Source organism: Lupinus angustifolius, chromosome LG12 (genome assembly GCF_001865875.1).
Source record: "Lupinus angustifolius cultivar Tanjil chromosome LG12, LupAngTanjil_v1.0, whole genome shotgun sequence".
In the NCBI taxonomy this organism is placed as follows: Eukaryota; Viridiplantae; Streptophyta; class Magnoliopsida; order Fabales; family Fabaceae; genus Lupinus; species Lupinus angustifolius.
This window is the reverse complement of record NC_032020.1, coordinates 18,291,095-18,309,136: the sequence shown is the minus strand read 5'-3', so window position 1 is coordinate 18,309,136 and position 18,042 is coordinate 18,291,095. Positions and strand designations below refer to the sequence as shown.

The following is an 18,042-nucleotide window of genomic DNA, read 5'->3' as shown; positions in this document are numbered from 1 at the left end:
CTTTTTATTTCTACCAAAAAATCATATAATATTATTTTCTTATTTTATCCTTATTATCTTCTTATTTTAAAAGTGTATTTAAAAAATTGAATATTAGACCAATTGAATAAATTCAACCGTAAATTTAGCGCAAAAAATTATATTTGAATTTATAAAATACAAATTATACATTACAAACGATAGGAAAACGGGTTGACATGCACGTGCATGTCAACACGCTAGTATGTTATAATTTTAATAGTTGAATTAAATAATTTATTTTCTTATATAAGAAAATAAATAATTATTTTCATAAAAAAATAACATTTGTTTAATTTTATATAATTAAGAATATAAATAATAGCAATGTATACAAGCACAAGATAATTGAAAATTAGAGGAAGTTTTAGGAGACCAGTGAAATGTCTACATGGTTCCCATAGTAAACACATCTCTTGTCTCATGGGCTGTGTTATTAGAATGTAATGTTAGTTTATGATTTGATGAAAAATATTTTTAATTAAAAAAAGTAATAATTAATTATTTTATGATAAATTACAATTCATAGTACATATTGGTATACGTTCACATGAGGAGGGGAGACCTATGATATTTTATGATGTGAGGAAGGGCGGAAATATGTATGGTTTTTCATAAATAAAAATGTCTAATATCTTAATAATATCATATATCGTTCATTTGAATTTTTTGAAAAGTTAATAATAATAGGTGATATTGTACTTATACCCTAAAATGAGTTAAGATGTATTTTAGAATTTGCAAACTTCCATTTTTTTATATCAATAAGTTAATGAGTTTAATATTCATGTAGCTATAATTTTTTTATACATTCAATATATCACACATTATTCTTTTGTATTCTTTTTTATAAAAAGTTAATAATACATGAATGTAGAATGATGTTGTTATGGTATAAATAAATATTTATAATGTTAGTACATTATTTATTAAATCTTAAGTTAATAAGGCAGATAAGTAATTGTACAATAAGATATTTATAACATGAGTTGTCTCACTACAAAAGAATTCCAAAAAGATAAAGAAGAAGGACACTGCTTCAGGCCTCACTCTCTGTTAAGCTTTTGCGAGTCCCTATGAAACTATTTTCTTCCTTCATATGTGGCGTAGAATTGGACAGAGGACCCTCATAAATAGTACCCAACTAGCCATAACCAGTGAAAACACTACTTACTATCTAAGTAAAAAAAACACCTTTATTAATATAATAGATGTCACACAGTTCAAAATATTGACACAGTGGTACTTTTTAGTAGTGTTATCAATATGGGACCATACTATAGGAATGTATATACCGGTGAATTAGAGCACATATGAGAATGATAGGCGTATTAATATCAGTCATGAGTTAAAACTGGTTAAAATGAACTGTATTGGTTATATAATATTGACTGATTTTCTTAAACAATATAGATAATATTAAGAGTGTATATTTTAAATGAGCTTAATATTTAATATTACTAGTATGCATAACATATAAATAAGGTATGATTAGCCAATAGAATTGAATGAATATGTGTTTTAAAAACAACTGAAACCTTTTTATGAAAATATGTGTAGTTTGAGGCAACTAGGGCCAACTATGATTCCACCATTTACAACTTTATTGTAGCATCCATCAATCTTCTGCACTCTCTCTTTTCTTTCTTTGCTCCATTCTCTCACACTGTTACCATTCCTCTCCTCATCTTCTTCTCTCTCAATCTTCTTATCTACATATATTTTCTAGTGTCTGTGTACCATTAATATTACATGGCTGCTTTTCCTCTTTCACTCCTTCTTTTGGCCTTAATGACACCCTCTACAACCTCAAGTATATATGCTCTCTTTCTAACTCTTTTCAAACAGTGAACTACATAATAATAATAATATGCAGATATTGTCACTGTAATAATATTGAAAGGCATGTTTGTATATTTTGATAGGTATGTCTTGGTGTGTATGCAAAGATGGGAGCGATGCAACACTGCAGAAGACATTAGACTATGCTTGTGGAGCAGGTGGTGATTGTAACCCACTCCATCAAAACGGACCTTGTTTCCAACCCAACACACTCAAGGCTCATTGTAGCTATGCAGTTAATAGCTATTACCAAAAAAAGGGTCAAGCTCCTATGTCCTGTGACTTTGCTGGAACAGCCACTGTTACTGCAACTAACCCTAGTAGTAAATAATCAATCTTCAAACCCATCTTTTTTATATATTATATAATTTTTCTAAATATTTCTGTAACTATAATAGACATTACTTTTTTATTTTTTAAATCCTTTTTTATGTGTTATTCTTGATGAGCAGGCTCTAGTGGTTGTGCATACCCTTCCAGCGCCAGGTATGTACTATTTGAATATTCATATTCTTCATTTGCTTTTGCTTAGTTCAATATATCTTTTTATTTTAATGTCATTGTTTTTGACTGAGTTTTAATATTAGTGGAGTGGTGTCTTTTACTTTTGTTTCTCACTTTGCATAGATAAATTAACATTCACAAAAGATGGGGTTCACTACTTTGGTGGCATGGTATTTGCTTTTTCAAATTGGCAACATAATAATGTGTCATTGAAATGTCTTCACTAGCATGCGTCTTCCTTTTTTGTGAAAGATATAAACACTTAAATAGAATGTTTGGTATGGTTTTATAAAAAATGTAATGTATATAAAACTTAATTAAAACTTTATTTTGGGTGCAAATATAAAACGTGCATACAATTTTATTCTATTTTTGCCCTAACTGATGTTTTCCAATTCAATCTGGCCCTTTCATTTAATTTGATCGATATAGTATTTTGATAGTGATGTCTAAGAGCCGTTGTAGTGAGACAGTGAACTTTAACTTGATGAAAGATGCTGCAATAATTGGGATACGGTGCATTAGTAAATCTAGAAATCTCTCTTTCAAATCTATAAAATAAAAATAAAAATACGTTGTCTCAAACTCTGTCCCAGATCAATCCTATTATGTCACGTCAGTTAAAAAAATTAAATATTCATAACTTTTTCAATTTTGTTTTATTATGATTGGTCAGAAACATGGTTGGGAACAGCAGATCCTCATCATATGAAAAAGAGGGTCACCACCATTAGGAAAAGACAAATTAGTGTCAATTGATCACCCCATATATATACCATGCTTTAATTTTTTAGGAAGAAATAAACAAATAAAATCTAGTCACTTATTATATGCTCTAAGACTATTTCTCTTGAATGAATTTATTTGAAAAATATAAAATAACTTATGATTTTGAGGATTGAGAGTACATCCTCATTAGTTTTGAATTTTTAATCTTTGATAAATACTAGTAGTAGTAATAAGTGTGAAACAAAAACAAGATAGATGGATAGACACTTGCTTTGGGATGTACATAATTTTGAAAAGTCTAGATTTTCTTGATGTTTGTGCATGACCAGTCTTGGTAATCCATAACTTTCTAAGGTTCTATAAAATTATCCCCTCTTTAATCAATAAAGACATGATGTTATATATGTTTGTCTAACAAAAAAATAACTTATTAATCTAATGATATAAGATTTTGTTAGATCCATAAAATGATTGAAATATTAAGAGTTTATTTATAGGAATGATATTTATTGGAGAGGTAGTCACACTCTTCAAAAAAGTTAGTTATTTATCTAAAATAGTAAGAGATATTATTTGTAGTATAAAAAAAGTATTGTCATATAAATAAAAAATATAGTTTTAAAATTTTAATCCTTAATAAATCACCTGAATTTTAGGTACGTATTATGGAAGTAGTAGATCTGATGTAGTTTATTTATAGTTTTATACTTTGTAGACAAATGCTAGATCTGTCTTGATTATTGTCACAGTGTTTGTTCAATGTGGAAAAATTGTTTGTTTTAAGATGCTTGTTGGTAGCATGTTGCTGCATATACCATAATTTTTCAGATTCAATTTCAGCACATCATAATCTGCAATTCTAGCTTGGCATGCATCATAGGAACACATCTCAAGTAACTATGCAATTATGTTCATGTTCCTTATGTTAAATATGTATTATTGCAATTCAATCTGTTAAATAGATGTGATGGTTTCTCTCCCTTAGAGTTAGTTTGAGAGTTGAATTTTAGAAAAAAATGAATGAAAAATGAAGACTTGAGAGTCATCTCGTAAGTGTATTTCAGGCTCTCAAGCCTTCAACTCCCAAATTAACCCTTCCGGTTGGCTGAAATAATTAAGAGGTGTATATATGAATTGTGACTTCACAAGTTCAAAACTAGTTTGATTTTTGAACATGTTGAGACAGCTTTTATGTGAAATGACTAATGGTTCTTTAACTTTCATAATCAGCACTACAGGCACTAGCACCACTCCTGTGTCTACTACACCAACCATGGGAAGCAACAGCAGCACTACTAGTACTACTCCACATGGTACAACTCCTGGTGTATTAGGAGGCATTGGCACTGGTATGGGGCCTTCAGGATCAGGCAATGATGAAAGTTATGGTGGGCTTAGACTTGTTCACACTAGTTTACTCTCTCCATTTTCTATTGTCCTCTTTTCTGGCTTCATCATGGTTTGGTGGGGTTGAAAAGACTAAGTAACTAGTGCTCACAAATGTAACCTGTAATGTCACATGTCACTGTTATTTTCTAAGTGTTGAACTTGAGATGTTTGTAGCTACTTTTCTACACCTTCTGTCTTCTATTGTTCTTTATCCGTAGATTAATGGATTAATTATTTACTTAGAGAAATGCATTACATAGTTTAATTTCTTTTATGAATTTAATATATATACACTGACAATATAAATATTTTTATACTATCGGCAAATCATTTACAATTTAACATTGTCCCTTAAATAAAAATAATACAACTCTTCATAACATATAAGCAACTTTGCTATATTGATTGGAACATGCATCTCTCCTCACTACAGGAGAGTTCTTGTTTCTACCTTAAACAATTCATTAAACAAGTACCTACTAAACTTTATCATTTAAGCAAAAATAAAAATAGAAAAAATATATTAATAATATGAATGTATTATCTACTATTTTTTACTCTTCAAAATATGAGACCTTTTTAAGTTAGCTAGGCAATAAACAAATAATAGTAATAGATATAAATAAAGTTCTTAATTTTCTATGTATATAAACATCTAACTATAATAAAAATAAATATTACCTAAAATTAAGTCAAAATTAGGCCTTACAAAAAGAAAATTGTTTTAAAAAATAAATCGTGAGAACTTTAAACTATTATTTAATGTTTAAATAATATATTTTTAAACTTATACAAAAAATAAAAGATGAATGGAGGTAATTCATTAAATTTTTTTGTATATACAGCAAAAGGGGATGATTTTTTATTTTATTATTTTAGAATTAAAAAAATAAAAAAAACTTATAAATGTATCACAACAATAACATTTTAACAGGAGGATATAAGATAATATGCTCTGAGTGTAAAAAATTTGACACTGTTAATACATATTAAACTCTTCCAACAAAATGAGTATAATTTTTATTTATTTATATGACAAAAAATATATATATATATATATATATATATTAAATTTTATATATTATTACTGTTCTTGTTCTATTCAAAATTGAATATTGAAAAAAAGAAAGAAGAATAGTAATGGAAAGGAATGGTAAATAATATCTAATTCTATATAAATCTTTATGAATCTTTAAAGTCTATTTATAATTGGGCGGGTGAAAACTGAAAAGATGTTATTGGGCGTGGTGAGATAGATAAGGGTAAGTGTTGTGTTTGTGTTGTAGCAGTTGCAGTTTCAGTTGCTTTGTTTTGTTTTGTACTAACTCATTCCATAAACATCACTGATAAATAATCTTTTATGATTTTTTTGCACTTTCATTGAGATTTTTGGTTCATGCTTGTATTACCATTTTTCGATTTGCATTCTCTTTATTTTCTTGCTATTTGCCTGTCTATATTCCATTTTTCATTATTTATTATCATCATTTGATTCTCCATCTTTCTCATAGTTAGTGAAAGATTGTGTTTTTCCATTCACAACAATAATATATGTTTAGTTACTGACTCTGGATGATTTTATTTTCCTGACTCATTCTTTACCTTAACCATTTTTTCTAAATTGATGGGAAGTTTTTCCCTTTCATCTTTGATTCTGCTAATGGAAAAAGAAAGAGGGTATTTTGTTTTGGTGAGTTTGGTTAGTGACCTTGTTCCTTAATCCTTATTGTGTTTTTTGTTTGAGAGAGAGCTGCAATGGATTTTTGGGTTGTTGCAGCTGCTACTGGAGTTGGCTATTTAGTTAAATGTTTGAACAAGATTTCAAAGAATGGTCATAACTCTTATCATTTGTCTTCTGAGGATTCGAATATTAAGAATCCTGACTCCCCGAGTCGTCCCTTTCGCCATAGAAATAAATTTGGCAAAGATGTTGTTCCTTTAGATAGAAATGATGCTGATGTTAATTCAAGCTTCAGGAATTGTAATGAGAGTGATATCCTTTGTGTATCAAAATTGCCTGTATCATTCTCTGCAAACGAGAACTTCAATGATAGTGAAGAGGGAAATGACGAAAGCTCCAATGTTAGTGGCAATTGCACCTTCATGCTTCCTCATTCATCACCATCCCGGGCCACACGTCCATGTCTTGTAAGTGATGGATGCCAAATAATCAGCAGGGAAAATGATAATGATTCTTCGGGCGCATTATCTGCAAGTGCAGAATATAAGTTGCATGCAGGAGCCAGTCAAGTGAAAGATGGAAATGTATTATTTGGGGTTCCTTCTTTACCAAACTTTGGATGTTTTGATGATTCCAGGATGAAGTTTAGTACAAGCAATGGGCGAAGTGGGAGATTGAGCTCTTCCAACGATGTGTTCAAACACTTTTGTGCTCAACATGGTAAGGCTCTTGAATTAAAAATACATTTTGAGCCTTTGATGTGTCGCAATTATTTGTTTTCGGTATTTCCTTTTTAGAAGAATTCTTTTGTTTCTTATTGAGATTAGTTAACTTGTTTACTAATTTACTCTTTAGGAGAATTATCTGTCTTCCCATTGTGATATGAATTTTTTTATAGATAGATTCATCTGCATTTTTTGGTTAGTTAAAGTATCTTGCTATATTACTAATGCATAAGGAAGACAAGTTGTAAATGACTCTTGTTTCGTTTTAATGCTCAAGTATATATTGTATACAACTCGTTAGCTCCTAGAACGAGACTCACATTATCAACAACAATAACAATCAACACTTAACCCCACTAGGTGGCGCCGGCTAAGACTCGCATATTATCAGTTATTTGAAAACCAAATGGGATTTGAACTGGTGTAAACTCATTCCTGAGAACACGACTCATGTCTTGTCGGTTATTTGAAAATCAAATGGGTTTTAAATTGGTCTAACTCCTTGCATACTCTAACGACATTATTGAATCTCATTTTTCCATCCACTAATCAAATTTTAACGATTATTTATATGTTGTACAATTTAGCAATTTCATTTTTGGTCCAGAGTTACTAGATGGTTAAAGAAATTGCTTCAGGTCCTAAAATGTCACTTTCAGCATTACTTGGAAAATGGTTTATTATCCGGTCTTAACATATGTTGACTACAGCTATCTTTAAAACCGAAACAAATCATCTGTAGTTTTGTATCAATAACCACAAACATTGATCCATATCATAGAGATTTGACAAAGTTTTACGTTGGTTGTCGATCACCTAACACAACCTTCACCTTTTATCTGGACTTAGAATCAGTTATGTATAACATCTAACATATTAGACAGGTTTTAAAAGCAAATATTGATCTAATGACAAATTAGGTTGATAGTTGATTTCTTATGCAGTGTGTTTTGCTTTGATAACTGCTTTTGTTGACATGTTCATAATCCTCAGATGCAACATTTATCTTCAGTCTCGGAATAACTTTTGGGATAATAACTTGCATCTTGGCAAATAAAAGAGGAATGGACAAGTTAAGGGAGTTGTTGAAGCATAATGAAAACTTGGTTCAAGATTTACAAGAGGAACTTCAAATGAAAGTTTCAATGACAGTGAAGGAATTACATGGTGAAATTTATAGTTCACAGGAGACACATGATCATTTCTTCTTTGATAAGAACCTAACTGGACTCTCTCCTGAAAAGCACGTGGATAACTCTCCAGTAATCGATGGTAAAAAATCATATAATCAGGAGAAAGAAGAAAGCTCAGAATCTATGAGCAAAATAGAAGCTGAACTTGAAGCCGAATTTGAGAGATTGGGGTTGAATATGAATGAGTCTAGCCTGGATAGAAGACTATCTGAGCTAGTTCAGGTAGGCATAGGCATATATGTTTATCTTTTTCTATCAAATAATTTTTTTTTTTATCTTTGAACTTCTAAGCAATAACAACATAACATTGAGCAGTGACACAATCCTATAGGCACATAGCATTGAGCAATGACATCATTATATATGCACATAACATTGTCTTGGAATTTGTATGTTGTGCTGTGCTTTATCATTTAGCTTATCATATATGAAGATCCTAATTAAGTTCCATGCCTGGTAGAGGTGAAAGTTACAAAGAATGTAGTGAAAATACTTCTTTCTGATTTATGTCTTATAGAGCAATTATGTTACTCAATTCCTCCATATTTTCACCTTTAAAAAGTATAACCTACCTAGTTCCGTAGCATGTAAGGCAAATGCCTTATAATAACTAGCTCATTTTCTTCACCTTTATTTTTGTGAGTTTGCATATTTTTTTTCCCCATGTTTTTTTTTGTATTCAAGTTAACAGTGCTTTAATGGGCTTACATATGTTAATGTTTTGCAAATTCTTGCAGTTTGACCCGGACTTCATAGCAGATTTTGCGCAAGGTGAGTTGTCAACTGGCAAGGTCCATGGGGATGATATTGTCGAATCAAATGAGGATACTAGTGACACTACAAATCTCCCTGTAAACTCTGCAGTTTCACCTCGCGAACTAAGTCTGCGCTTGCACGAAGTTATGCAATCCAGACTTGAGGCACGTGTGGTGGAGCTTGAGACTGCCCTCCAAAATAGCGTGAGGAAATTACGGTTTATGGAATTAGAGCATGAGACTTGTTCCCAAAAGCATTCTCCAGGTGGTGGACAAGCATCATCTTCTACTAAAGGAAATATATTGACTCATGATGACTGTGATCCTATGATCGAACCCCTGGTTACGGATTTATCAGGTAAAGCTCTAGGTGCACACAATGAGGCTCATGAAGAATTAGTAAAAACAGATAACTCCGAAGAAAATTCGCCATCAGGTATCTATGACCCTGACCAAAAAGTATGTTCACATTCAAATGACCGGCTTCAAGATGGTGGAGTAGATGGTTCCAGAACTGACCCCATGGTTAATGGATTTAATCTGTCAAGGGAACTCTCTTCCATCGACGTACCAATGTTGGAAGGGCAAAGCTCCGGTGTTAATGAATTAAATGATGGCAGTGTAGAAGAAAATTGTGATCATGAGTTGGAAATGCAAATTGTTGAAAGGACAAAGAAAGGTTATCCAGTTTTGCAAAATGCAAGAATGATATTGTATTCTATGGATGAAGATGAACATTGATACCAAATATTTTTTGGTTGTAGGAGTAGAATAGAAGATGTCATTGTTGTACAAGAGAGTAGTAGTACTTGTTATTATAGCAAAGCTAACTTGTTATTGACTTAGAGTTTGTGTATGCCACAGATACATTTGGAAATAGTGAATATCAGGACAATATTTTTAACAACTTGTCCTTAGATAGTATCACAGTATTTCCTGTGTGTATTTAGTTCACAAAACATTGGCATAATATAAATTTTAGAAGTCAATTCTTTCTGATACATGTTTTGTTAACAGTTTTGAAGACTGTAAAAATTCAAAACATTAAATAAAAAGTATAAGTATTAATGTTTTGAAAGTTTTATACATCAGCTTATACTTTTAAGACTGAAAATTTTATTTCTAATTATATTTAACCCAATGTTAAATTAGATTCTTATAATTAATTTGCCCTTAAAACTTAAAGCTTTGCACGAACTGAATGACAATATGATACTAACAAATAACATGACAACAAAGTTTATTTCATGCATGATCCTAAATTGTACATTTTGTTGGGAACTAGATAATAATTGCCAACTAGACTTGTCTTTGTTTGGGTCGAATGAGAAAGTGACACCATGTATGACACAACTCAATATGACAAGTTTGTTATTTTGGTTGGAAATGGAAAAATAGGAGAGAATGAAATGCCTAAACTTGTGCAACACCTTGTGTTTTATTTAAACATTTTGTTGCACCAATTCATCACTTTTCTATCTGTCATGTTCTTCCATTTAACTTTCTCCCTATTCTCTTGAACCCTTCATCTTTCTTAGTCCCTGGAAGCAATGAGACTGCTGATTTCCTCGGCCATTTCAGGCTTAGATGATTTCAGCAGGTCCTAGCTGGCAGTCTCTTTGGATCTTTCGGGCACATTGGTTTTGCATGTAACTTTCAAATTGAACTTCCACATAATGTATGTTCATTTGTAATGTTATCTCATGCATGGGTTTTGTTTGCTTTTCCTTAATGTTTGTATATTTCAATCAATGTGTAATATTTGTCTGTCTCTAAGATTTCCCTCGTTTATAATAATATATATCATGCATGATAAGGCAATCACTAAATAACATGTTTTTGCTTTCTCTTTTTCTTTTGGATGTTTGACATATCAAATGGCATGTTGAATCTCCATGTTGTATAGATCAAATGAGGTAGGGATTAAACATCTTGCTATAACAAAACATTTCTATATTGTTTGAAACCCATAGTGGACCCCTTCTAATGAGAAAAGGCTGGGTTATTATTCTTATAAGAATTTAGTTTATGAGTATGAAACTTGCATGAAAAAGGGTGAACTTGTTGAAAGGGTGTTTTATTGGAGATTGTGGTTGTACAGCTTATAGAAATTGGCATGGGAAAATCTGGACTTTGAATCACTTAAAGTTGTTGGCTGATGGAAAATAGACGTGAGAATAGTTCTAGTGGTGATTTGAGAACTGGTTCTGCCACAAATTTAGGTGAATTTCAACATACATCTCCATTGACAGAACAAGGACATGGAAGCATAGTTAATAACCATTTGGGTGCTCAACCTTCTGCATTGGGCAATAACACAACACCCCCTTCATCATCATCACCAAATCCATTCCAAAACCAGCCACTTGTTTATGAAAATGTCCCTATGAAAGTGCAAGGCGCGACGAGTACACCTCCAAAGGGTGCTGCAAAATCCAGTGATGATGATATCCCAATCAACAAAGGGCAGGAAATACAAAATCCTCCGGTGCAAGTAATGGAGCGTCAAGGGGATTCTAGTACCAATTCCCCATATGCTTTTCCATCACATGTGTTTGCTAGGAACAACACCAATGCACCAGTGGAATGGAGCACTGCATCTAATGAATCATTGTTCAGCATTTACATGGGAAACATGAGCTTCTCAAATGAAATACCTAACTTCAGTGGTGGCAATAAATATACTGAGTTGGATAAACAAGGTGAAACTTCCATGTTTGATCAACCACCTAATAATGTTGCTAGTTCACCAAGTCATCAACCCACAGCAGAAACAACACCAGTGAATAAGTTCAATGATATCAGCCAAAGAACTGCTGAAATGCATGTAGAATGTTCTAAAGCTAAAGCAACTGAAGCAAAAGCTTTTGAGACAATGAGAGAGGTTATAATGGAAACTAGCCGAACCAATGAGAATGCTGGTGAAGGAGGGGATGATAAAAATTCTAATACTCGCCATCAATCAGATGGAAGCACCCAATCCTTTGCTTTTCAATCGTAAGCTCTAACCTCTCTAACTACTTCTTCACATATATAAATGCATGCTTGTGCTTCCTTAACTTAATAAATAGTCTATTCAGATAGAGTCTATGTTAATACATGAATACTCATATTTTTTCAGCAGTTCTTTGGCTTATATGATCCTTAGATATATAAATGCATGTTTGTGCATGTAGAATGTTTCTTGAACAAATACTTGAAACAATTTCTTTTCTTTTTCTCCCTTAAATGTCATAGAAGTGTTTCATCTAAGGGTGAAGAGAAGCAGAAGCAACATAAGCAGACAGAAAAGGAGCAGAAAGAAACAACAAATGAAGTTGATGAGAATGAGACATCAAAGTCAACAACAAACCCTCCTTCCAAAGGATGGCTATCTCGCTTCTCTTGTTGTAGTTGACCATTATGTCAGAGTCTCATGGTTTTTGCCAAAAAACCATTTGCTATCTCTGTCATCTTGACAAACTAGTATTATTTATCACCTGCACTGTAAAATAGATATAGCAAATTAGTTTTAACTCCTTCACTTTTTTATTTTCTGATCATGTTTATGTTGTACAATATATAGTTGGCAAATCAGGGACTTTTTCTGATTGACATTGTATAATTCATTTTTAGCCTAATTGTAGTATTAGCAGGTAAACAAAAGGTATTAAAGAAGCTAAGCAACTACCCAAAAAAAACCATGTGAAGCATGTCATCTCTTGTGGAGCACATCATGATTTTGCATGTCTCCTATTTACTATATATTTTACAAATTTATACAAGAGATGTGAGGGAACAAAATGAAATATAATTTTAGGAACTCAAGTGTGTGCATTAATCATTATCACACTCTCATAAGTCAATCTTATGAGTTAGGATCCAGACAAATGCTTAAAAAACAAAAGGAAATACAATTTTTAATGACCCATTTATTCTTCTAATTACAATGAAATTGCACTTTTATCATTAAAAACAAAGGGAGAAACATGCATTTGCCTCTCTATTACTCACTTTGAACATCTCTGGAATTTCCTACTTGAACTTTAATGTATTGCTGCATCTATTTTGAGTTAATATTTAAAAATCATATTGGATCTTTGACTAATTTGAGTTGTTAGGAAGCCTCTAATCCCAACACTTAGATTCAATTTAGCAGGCCTTCTCAGGTAATGTGTTATGTTATATTCCTTCAAGTTAATACATTCCTCAAAACAAATTCAACTCTTTAGATGAGATTAGTTGCATTTGACCCTTGGACTGAGGAAACAATAAGCACTTTTGAGAATATTAGCACGTTAATCTAAGAAGTCATGATATATATTTATCTTATTCGATAAACAATTTTATTCTGGAAGTGAATTCCAGTCATCTTAATCATTTACAAGACGAACTTAGCAAGCAAAATAAGCTACCCAAACACACTAAACACTACCATTTTCTTAACTTCTCATTACCCTTTATAAGAGGTGACCAATGAAGCAATTTTATGCAATAGCTTGGATGCAGTCTTTTCATCACTCGTGTTGTGACAGTTAGAGGAGGTCCACTCTTGATACCTATGAAGGCTACCTGTGAAGTCTGTAAACATACCATCAACTCCTATCTTGTTGAACCAATAATCATACTCTTCATAAGGATCTTGATTAAAGTTCAAGCTCAAAAATTGGTTCTCATTTCGGTATGTATATGGATGCACCTGCATCATTATCAAAATTTCATTAAACAATTCACTTAGGAGAATAAAATGGACTACAAATTGAATAGGGCAGATTTCAACCAGATTCTCATTAAACAGACTAGACAATGAAAACAGTGGATATTGGTACAATCTTCGGAACATTATCCATGAAGTCATATGAAAGAAAACTTGCTTCAAGCAAGAAATATACCTGCAAGTTATGAGCACGTGCCCTATCAAGAAGATCAGTAGGAGTTTGCAAATAGTTGTTTACAACAGGTACCACTGTGTCCTTCCAAGGTCCAATTCCCACAACATAATCCTTTATGTAGTCAAAGTAGCTATCAGATGTAATTTCCCCGTATGACTGCACATCATCATTGCAATACTACTCGTTAGGCTTTGGAATAAACAACTTACAACTTGAAAACAACATTGTATAACATAAAATGGAGATAGTATCACTTTTATAAAAAAAAACCATACAGTACATAGAATATGGGATAAGATCAAGGGTTAATCAAGGTACAATCATGTAGAATGGATAATCAATTTTATAGACGGTCCAACTTTACTTATTCTTCTCTTTGTTGTGTAACTTTATAAGGTTTAAACACTTACTATTATAATTAAATAATTACTTTAACAAGTATAACCAACTCCATAAAAAAATTCATTTTCTTCCAAAAACTTGCAGAGGAGTTCAAAGGAAGATCAATAATCATAATGCAGAGAGGCTACTAGGGATTGCATTACGCACCTGATTTGTGTCTTGAGTTGGAATAGTAATATCGTCAATTAACAAGATCTTGGGCAAGTCTGTAAGGTTTGATATATAGACAAGTGAAGTTGGGGCAAATGATTGAATAAATGCAGGCTGTTCCAACCAATCTTTTGACAAGTATGAACCCTTGTATCCATATTTCTTAAGTGTTTCCATGATCTTGTCCTCAAATCTTTTACCATCTGCCCATTTCACCTGTTCATTCATTCAACTTAATGAGTATAAAGTAGGCACAACCTCTAATAATTCTAAAAACAATAAGAATATTATTATTCTTCATAATTCCCACTTAGCCTTAATTTAAAGTAAATAGAAGCTTTGATTTCATTGATTCTACATGATATCACCAGCACTAACCAGCCTCTAATAGTTCTACCTTCTACATTAACTTAATTATTTCCCCCTCTCTGAACATTTTAACCATTTGTTAGATTCTAGAGAAAAAATACACTCACATATTGATTGATTAATACAGGATTCTTTATCTCTGGATATATTCCAACAATTCTGGGTGCTTTCAGTGCAATGGAAATGAACTCTTCGAAAGTGATGATTTGAAATTTTCCTGAAAAAAAAACAAGTCATAGACATATGTTTAGCTACTTTTATATGTACATAAGTAATTGTGGTTTCATGAAAAAAATCACAAGAGAAAAACAAGTCATCAGCGGAATGAGGAAGACACTTGTTGTAAGGACAGACTAACCATTGTACTGTTGATCCCTGAAGTTGTATCTCTGCTTCACTCTCAATGACTTTAGTTCTTTTAATGTGAAATCAACTGAATGCATACAATGAGTATAATTGTTTTAGCAAACTATGATTTGGAACATAAGCAAACCTTAGGAGATGCATTCAATGATAATTTAGATGCATTCAATGCTTATGAATTTATTATATAATAAGCAGTAAACTGCTGAAATCATATTAATCTCGTAAAAAAATTTATGAAGGAAATTTACAAGAAAGCTTAACAAAGAATAGGAACATTACTAGGAAAAAAGCCAGTGAAATTGACCCCTTGGACTTCATATGTTCTTTTACGATTTGCAAACTCTTGATGATTTGCAACATCAGTAATATCGTCAAGGGTAACATCATGGAAACATATAAGCATACCATCTTTTGAAGACAGGATATCAGATTCAATGAAGTCTGCACCTTCTTCAATAGCTCTCTGCAGGAAAAACCAAAGATGGATATAAATGCTCGTGATTTTAATGACCGAAGGAGATAACTTATATCCTTATATCAGGACTTTATTATCTAACTAATAACACTCTGCACATAAATAATTGTAACATGATTGCATTTGGTAACAAGAATCATTAATTCTATGTGATAGCTGAACCTTTGGGAAATATAATTAAAACACATATTGAAATATCAATGGATATACATTGTGATACTATTTTTTTGTACAATAATTTTGGTAAATTTTCAAATCAGGCAATGAGAAAAGAATCCAATTTTGACAGAAGAGTTATGATCTTATTGACCATGTATGCAGGAGCAGTTTCTTCAGGAAACTCTCCATTTGAACCACGATGTGCAATATTATATGGACGAAATGTTTGTAGAGGCTTTCTATTTCCATTATACAAAGGCCTTGCAGTGCAGCCAATAATGAGCAACACAAATATCAAAGGTGCAAAACCTGTTCAATTTAGAGTTATAAAAAACCAAGTTAGGATTTTGTATTAGATTGGAAACACAAACACTATATGAAACATAGTTATTTAAACACAAACATTAGAGAAATATATCCCATTTTCATCAAAAGTTGAAGCCTGATGATAAGATACAAGCTAAAAAATTCAAAGAGCAAAAAGTAAATAAATATAAAAAGTTGAAGAAAAAGGCTTACTAGTTGAAGAAGCCATGGAAATAGAGATGACCAGTGTTTGGTAACTGTTTGAGTGTACCTTGGGATGGAAAGGACTACATCCTATTTATAAACTGAGCAGGGAGTTATTACTCGTGATTGGTTAAATAAATATTTTAAAAATAAAATTTAATTATTTATTATTTTTTTTGTCCAATCATAACTTATAATAAATTGAGTGTCACAAATTATGAAATAGAAGATATGTGGAATTATTATCTTTGGTATTTCTTGAACGCTTATCTTAGTATTAAATTCGGGTGAATGATATTTTTAAAAATGATAAAGCTTTCATTAAATAAGAACATTTTATATAGGATTTAAGTAAAAAATTATATATATTTACTACATTATTTATCATTCATTTATATTACTAATTAATATTGATTAAAAATGAATGGTATATAACATAATAGTAGTATACAACATTTATACATTATTTGGTGCATATATTTTTTCCTCTCAGTCATTTTGAAAAATATATGTTAATATGGAACTTGTTTATACATATATATTTTGTAGATAAATTCGGTACTATCATTATGGATTAGTTTGTTTTTTGGGCCAGCAACTGAAATTTCCAAATAATGTACCAAACACTAGACTTCGGACCAAACATCCACATCAGAATTGGGCCCCTTTCCTTCCAACCATATCTCATTGAGTTTCCAACCAAACTGAGGTATTGATCTATGATCACAAACAGGGTCCAGGGCCTCATAGCAAGATGGATTTACCATTGCTGTATATGCTTAGTTTAGTAACCAAAGATCCTCTATCCCACTTTTGGTGTTTCATTTATATATCAATTTAATTAAAAATGACATATAATTAAAAAGAAAAATTATAAAAACATAAAATAATTTTTTTATATTACTTGATGAAATATGTAATTAATTTGAGATATGAAAAACAATAATTTTTCATCTTTGTCACTCTCATGCGAATGAATGAATGAAATAGCTTAAACCCTTGCCCTCTTTTTCTATTTTATATATCATGAAATTAAGGACCAAAGCAGCAATGGTTTCTCTTATTATTAGTCACTTTCATTCACATGGGCACACACAGAGAGATTGGCAAACACACCCGGTCACTGCTAGAGTGAATAGTGAAGAGTGTGCTGTGTAAGAATTATGTGTTGTTTATTAAAAGCTGGTTATTCAATGCTAATATATATGACTGCAGCAACAACGGATCCCTTTCTTCTCAGTCACTTTCAGTGACATGGACACACTCTATATAGAAGTTGGCAAAGCCTGCTATCACTGCTGAAGAACGACCAGTACTCAAGAAACGAGGATTTCCTGTAATAGTTTTTTGTATTTCACCTTCCATTCATTGATTTTGTATAGTAAATTCCATTGGAGGGTCTAATTAGGGATGCACATGGATCGGTTAAGATTTATAGCTTATCTGACCGATTGATCCTAAATATTGATTGGTCATTTTTTTGTACTTGGACTTGACTTTGGACCCGAAGTTATAGAGGCGAGAAGCCCAGAACTATATGAGTTTTAATTCAGAGATAAATTTTTATGTCATCATCACCTTATCATTAAGTTCATCACTTTTTCTGGGATATAATTTGCAGAGGGGAAGATAATAGGACAAATAAAACAAGGAACCCTTGAACAACAGACAACATATTTAGAGAGGGATCAAATTCAACAACCACAACCAAACCTTAATATCCCACTAAATGGGTAGGCTACATGATCCAAATAATGCTTTATTATAAATCATCATTTTATATTCCTATATATTTCTCTCTCTCTATATATATAATAAGAATAATTCCAATTAACAATTTTCTGCTGGGTTTACTGAATTGAAATTTAGGGTTTGTTAGCCTATTATGACAAATGATATCATTC

At 31.6% G+C, this 18,042-nt stretch overlaps 4 protein-coding genes across 11 annotated transcripts; 3 read left to right on the top strand and 1 right to left on the bottom strand.

Moving 5' to 3' along the window:
* On the top strand, window positions 1,687-4,746 carry LOC109362000 (PLASMODESMATA CALLOSE-BINDING PROTEIN 3-like). 3 transcript variants are annotated; one of them, XR_002109336.1, is made up of 5 exons: window positions 1,688-1,831; window positions 1,944-2,183; window positions 2,313-2,346; window positions 4,324-4,658; window positions 4,709-4,746. XR_002109336.1 is itself a non-coding variant. In XM_019607572.1 (4 exons), the coding sequence occupies exons 1-4, from the start codon at window positions 1,771-1,773 to the stop codon at window positions 4,565-4,567; spliced, it is 576 nt and encodes a 191-aa protein (XP_019463117.1). In that variant the 5' UTR covers window positions 1,687-1,770; the 3' UTR covers window positions 4,568-4,690. The 3 variants fall into 3 exon arrangements, 2 of the variants coding, with proteins under 2 accessions (XP_019463117.1, XP_019463116.1); XM_019607572.1 differs by lacking the exon at window positions 4,709-4,746 and having other exon boundaries at window positions 1,687-1,831; window positions 1,944-2,180; window positions 4,324-4,690; XM_019607571.1 differs by lacking the exon at window positions 4,709-4,746 and having other exon boundaries at window positions 1,689-1,831; window positions 4,324-4,690.
* LOC109361995 lies at window positions 5,716-9,825 on the top strand. Of its 3 annotated transcripts, none has more exons than XM_019607561.1 (4): window positions 5,718-6,883; window positions 7,882-8,303; window positions 8,819-9,323; window positions 9,570-9,825. In XM_019607561.1, the coding sequence occupies exons 1-4, from the start codon at window positions 6,238-6,240 to the stop codon at window positions 9,575-9,577; spliced, it is 1,581 nt and encodes a 526-aa protein (XP_019463106.1). In that variant the 5' UTR covers window positions 5,718-6,237; the 3' UTR covers window positions 9,578-9,825. The 3 variants fall into 3 exon arrangements, with proteins under 3 accessions (XP_019463104.1, XP_019463106.1, XP_019463105.1); XM_019607560.1 differs by having other exon boundaries at window positions 8,819-9,328; window positions 9,568-9,825; XM_019607559.1 differs by having other exon boundaries at window positions 5,716-6,883; window positions 8,819-9,825.
* On the top strand, window positions 10,239-12,474 carry LOC109361998 (autophagy-related protein 13-like). Of its 4 annotated transcripts, XM_019607567.1 has the most exons (4): window positions 10,247-10,485; window positions 10,938-11,111; window positions 11,148-11,833; window positions 12,074-12,474. In XM_019607567.1, exons 2-4 carry the CDS (start codon window positions 10,995-10,997, stop codon window positions 12,231-12,233), a joined length of 963 nt encoding a protein of 320 aa, XP_019463112.1. In that variant the 5' UTR covers window positions 10,247-10,485; window positions 10,938-10,994; the 3' UTR covers window positions 12,234-12,474. The 4 variants fall into 4 exon arrangements, with proteins under 4 accessions (XP_019463111.1, XP_019463110.1, XP_019463112.1 ...); XM_019607566.1 differs by having other exon boundaries at window positions 10,239-10,485; window positions 10,938-11,833; window positions 12,077-12,474; XM_019607565.1 differs by having other exon boundaries at window positions 10,246-10,514; window positions 10,938-11,833.
* Window positions 13,084-16,905, bottom strand: LOC109361945 (glycerophosphodiester phosphodiesterase GDPD6-like). Its single transcript, XM_019607470.1, has 9 exons — window positions 16,778-16,905; window positions 16,148-16,221; window positions 15,780-15,937; window positions 15,274-15,457; window positions 14,987-15,061; window positions 14,736-14,845; window positions 14,257-14,475; window positions 13,708-13,863; window positions 13,084-13,514 (listed from the first exon to the last, which is right to left on the bottom strand). The coding sequence occupies exons 1-9, from the start codon at window positions 16,903-16,905 to the stop codon at window positions 13,269-13,271; spliced, it is 1,350 nt and encodes a 449-aa protein (XP_019463015.1). The 3' UTR covers window positions 13,084-13,268.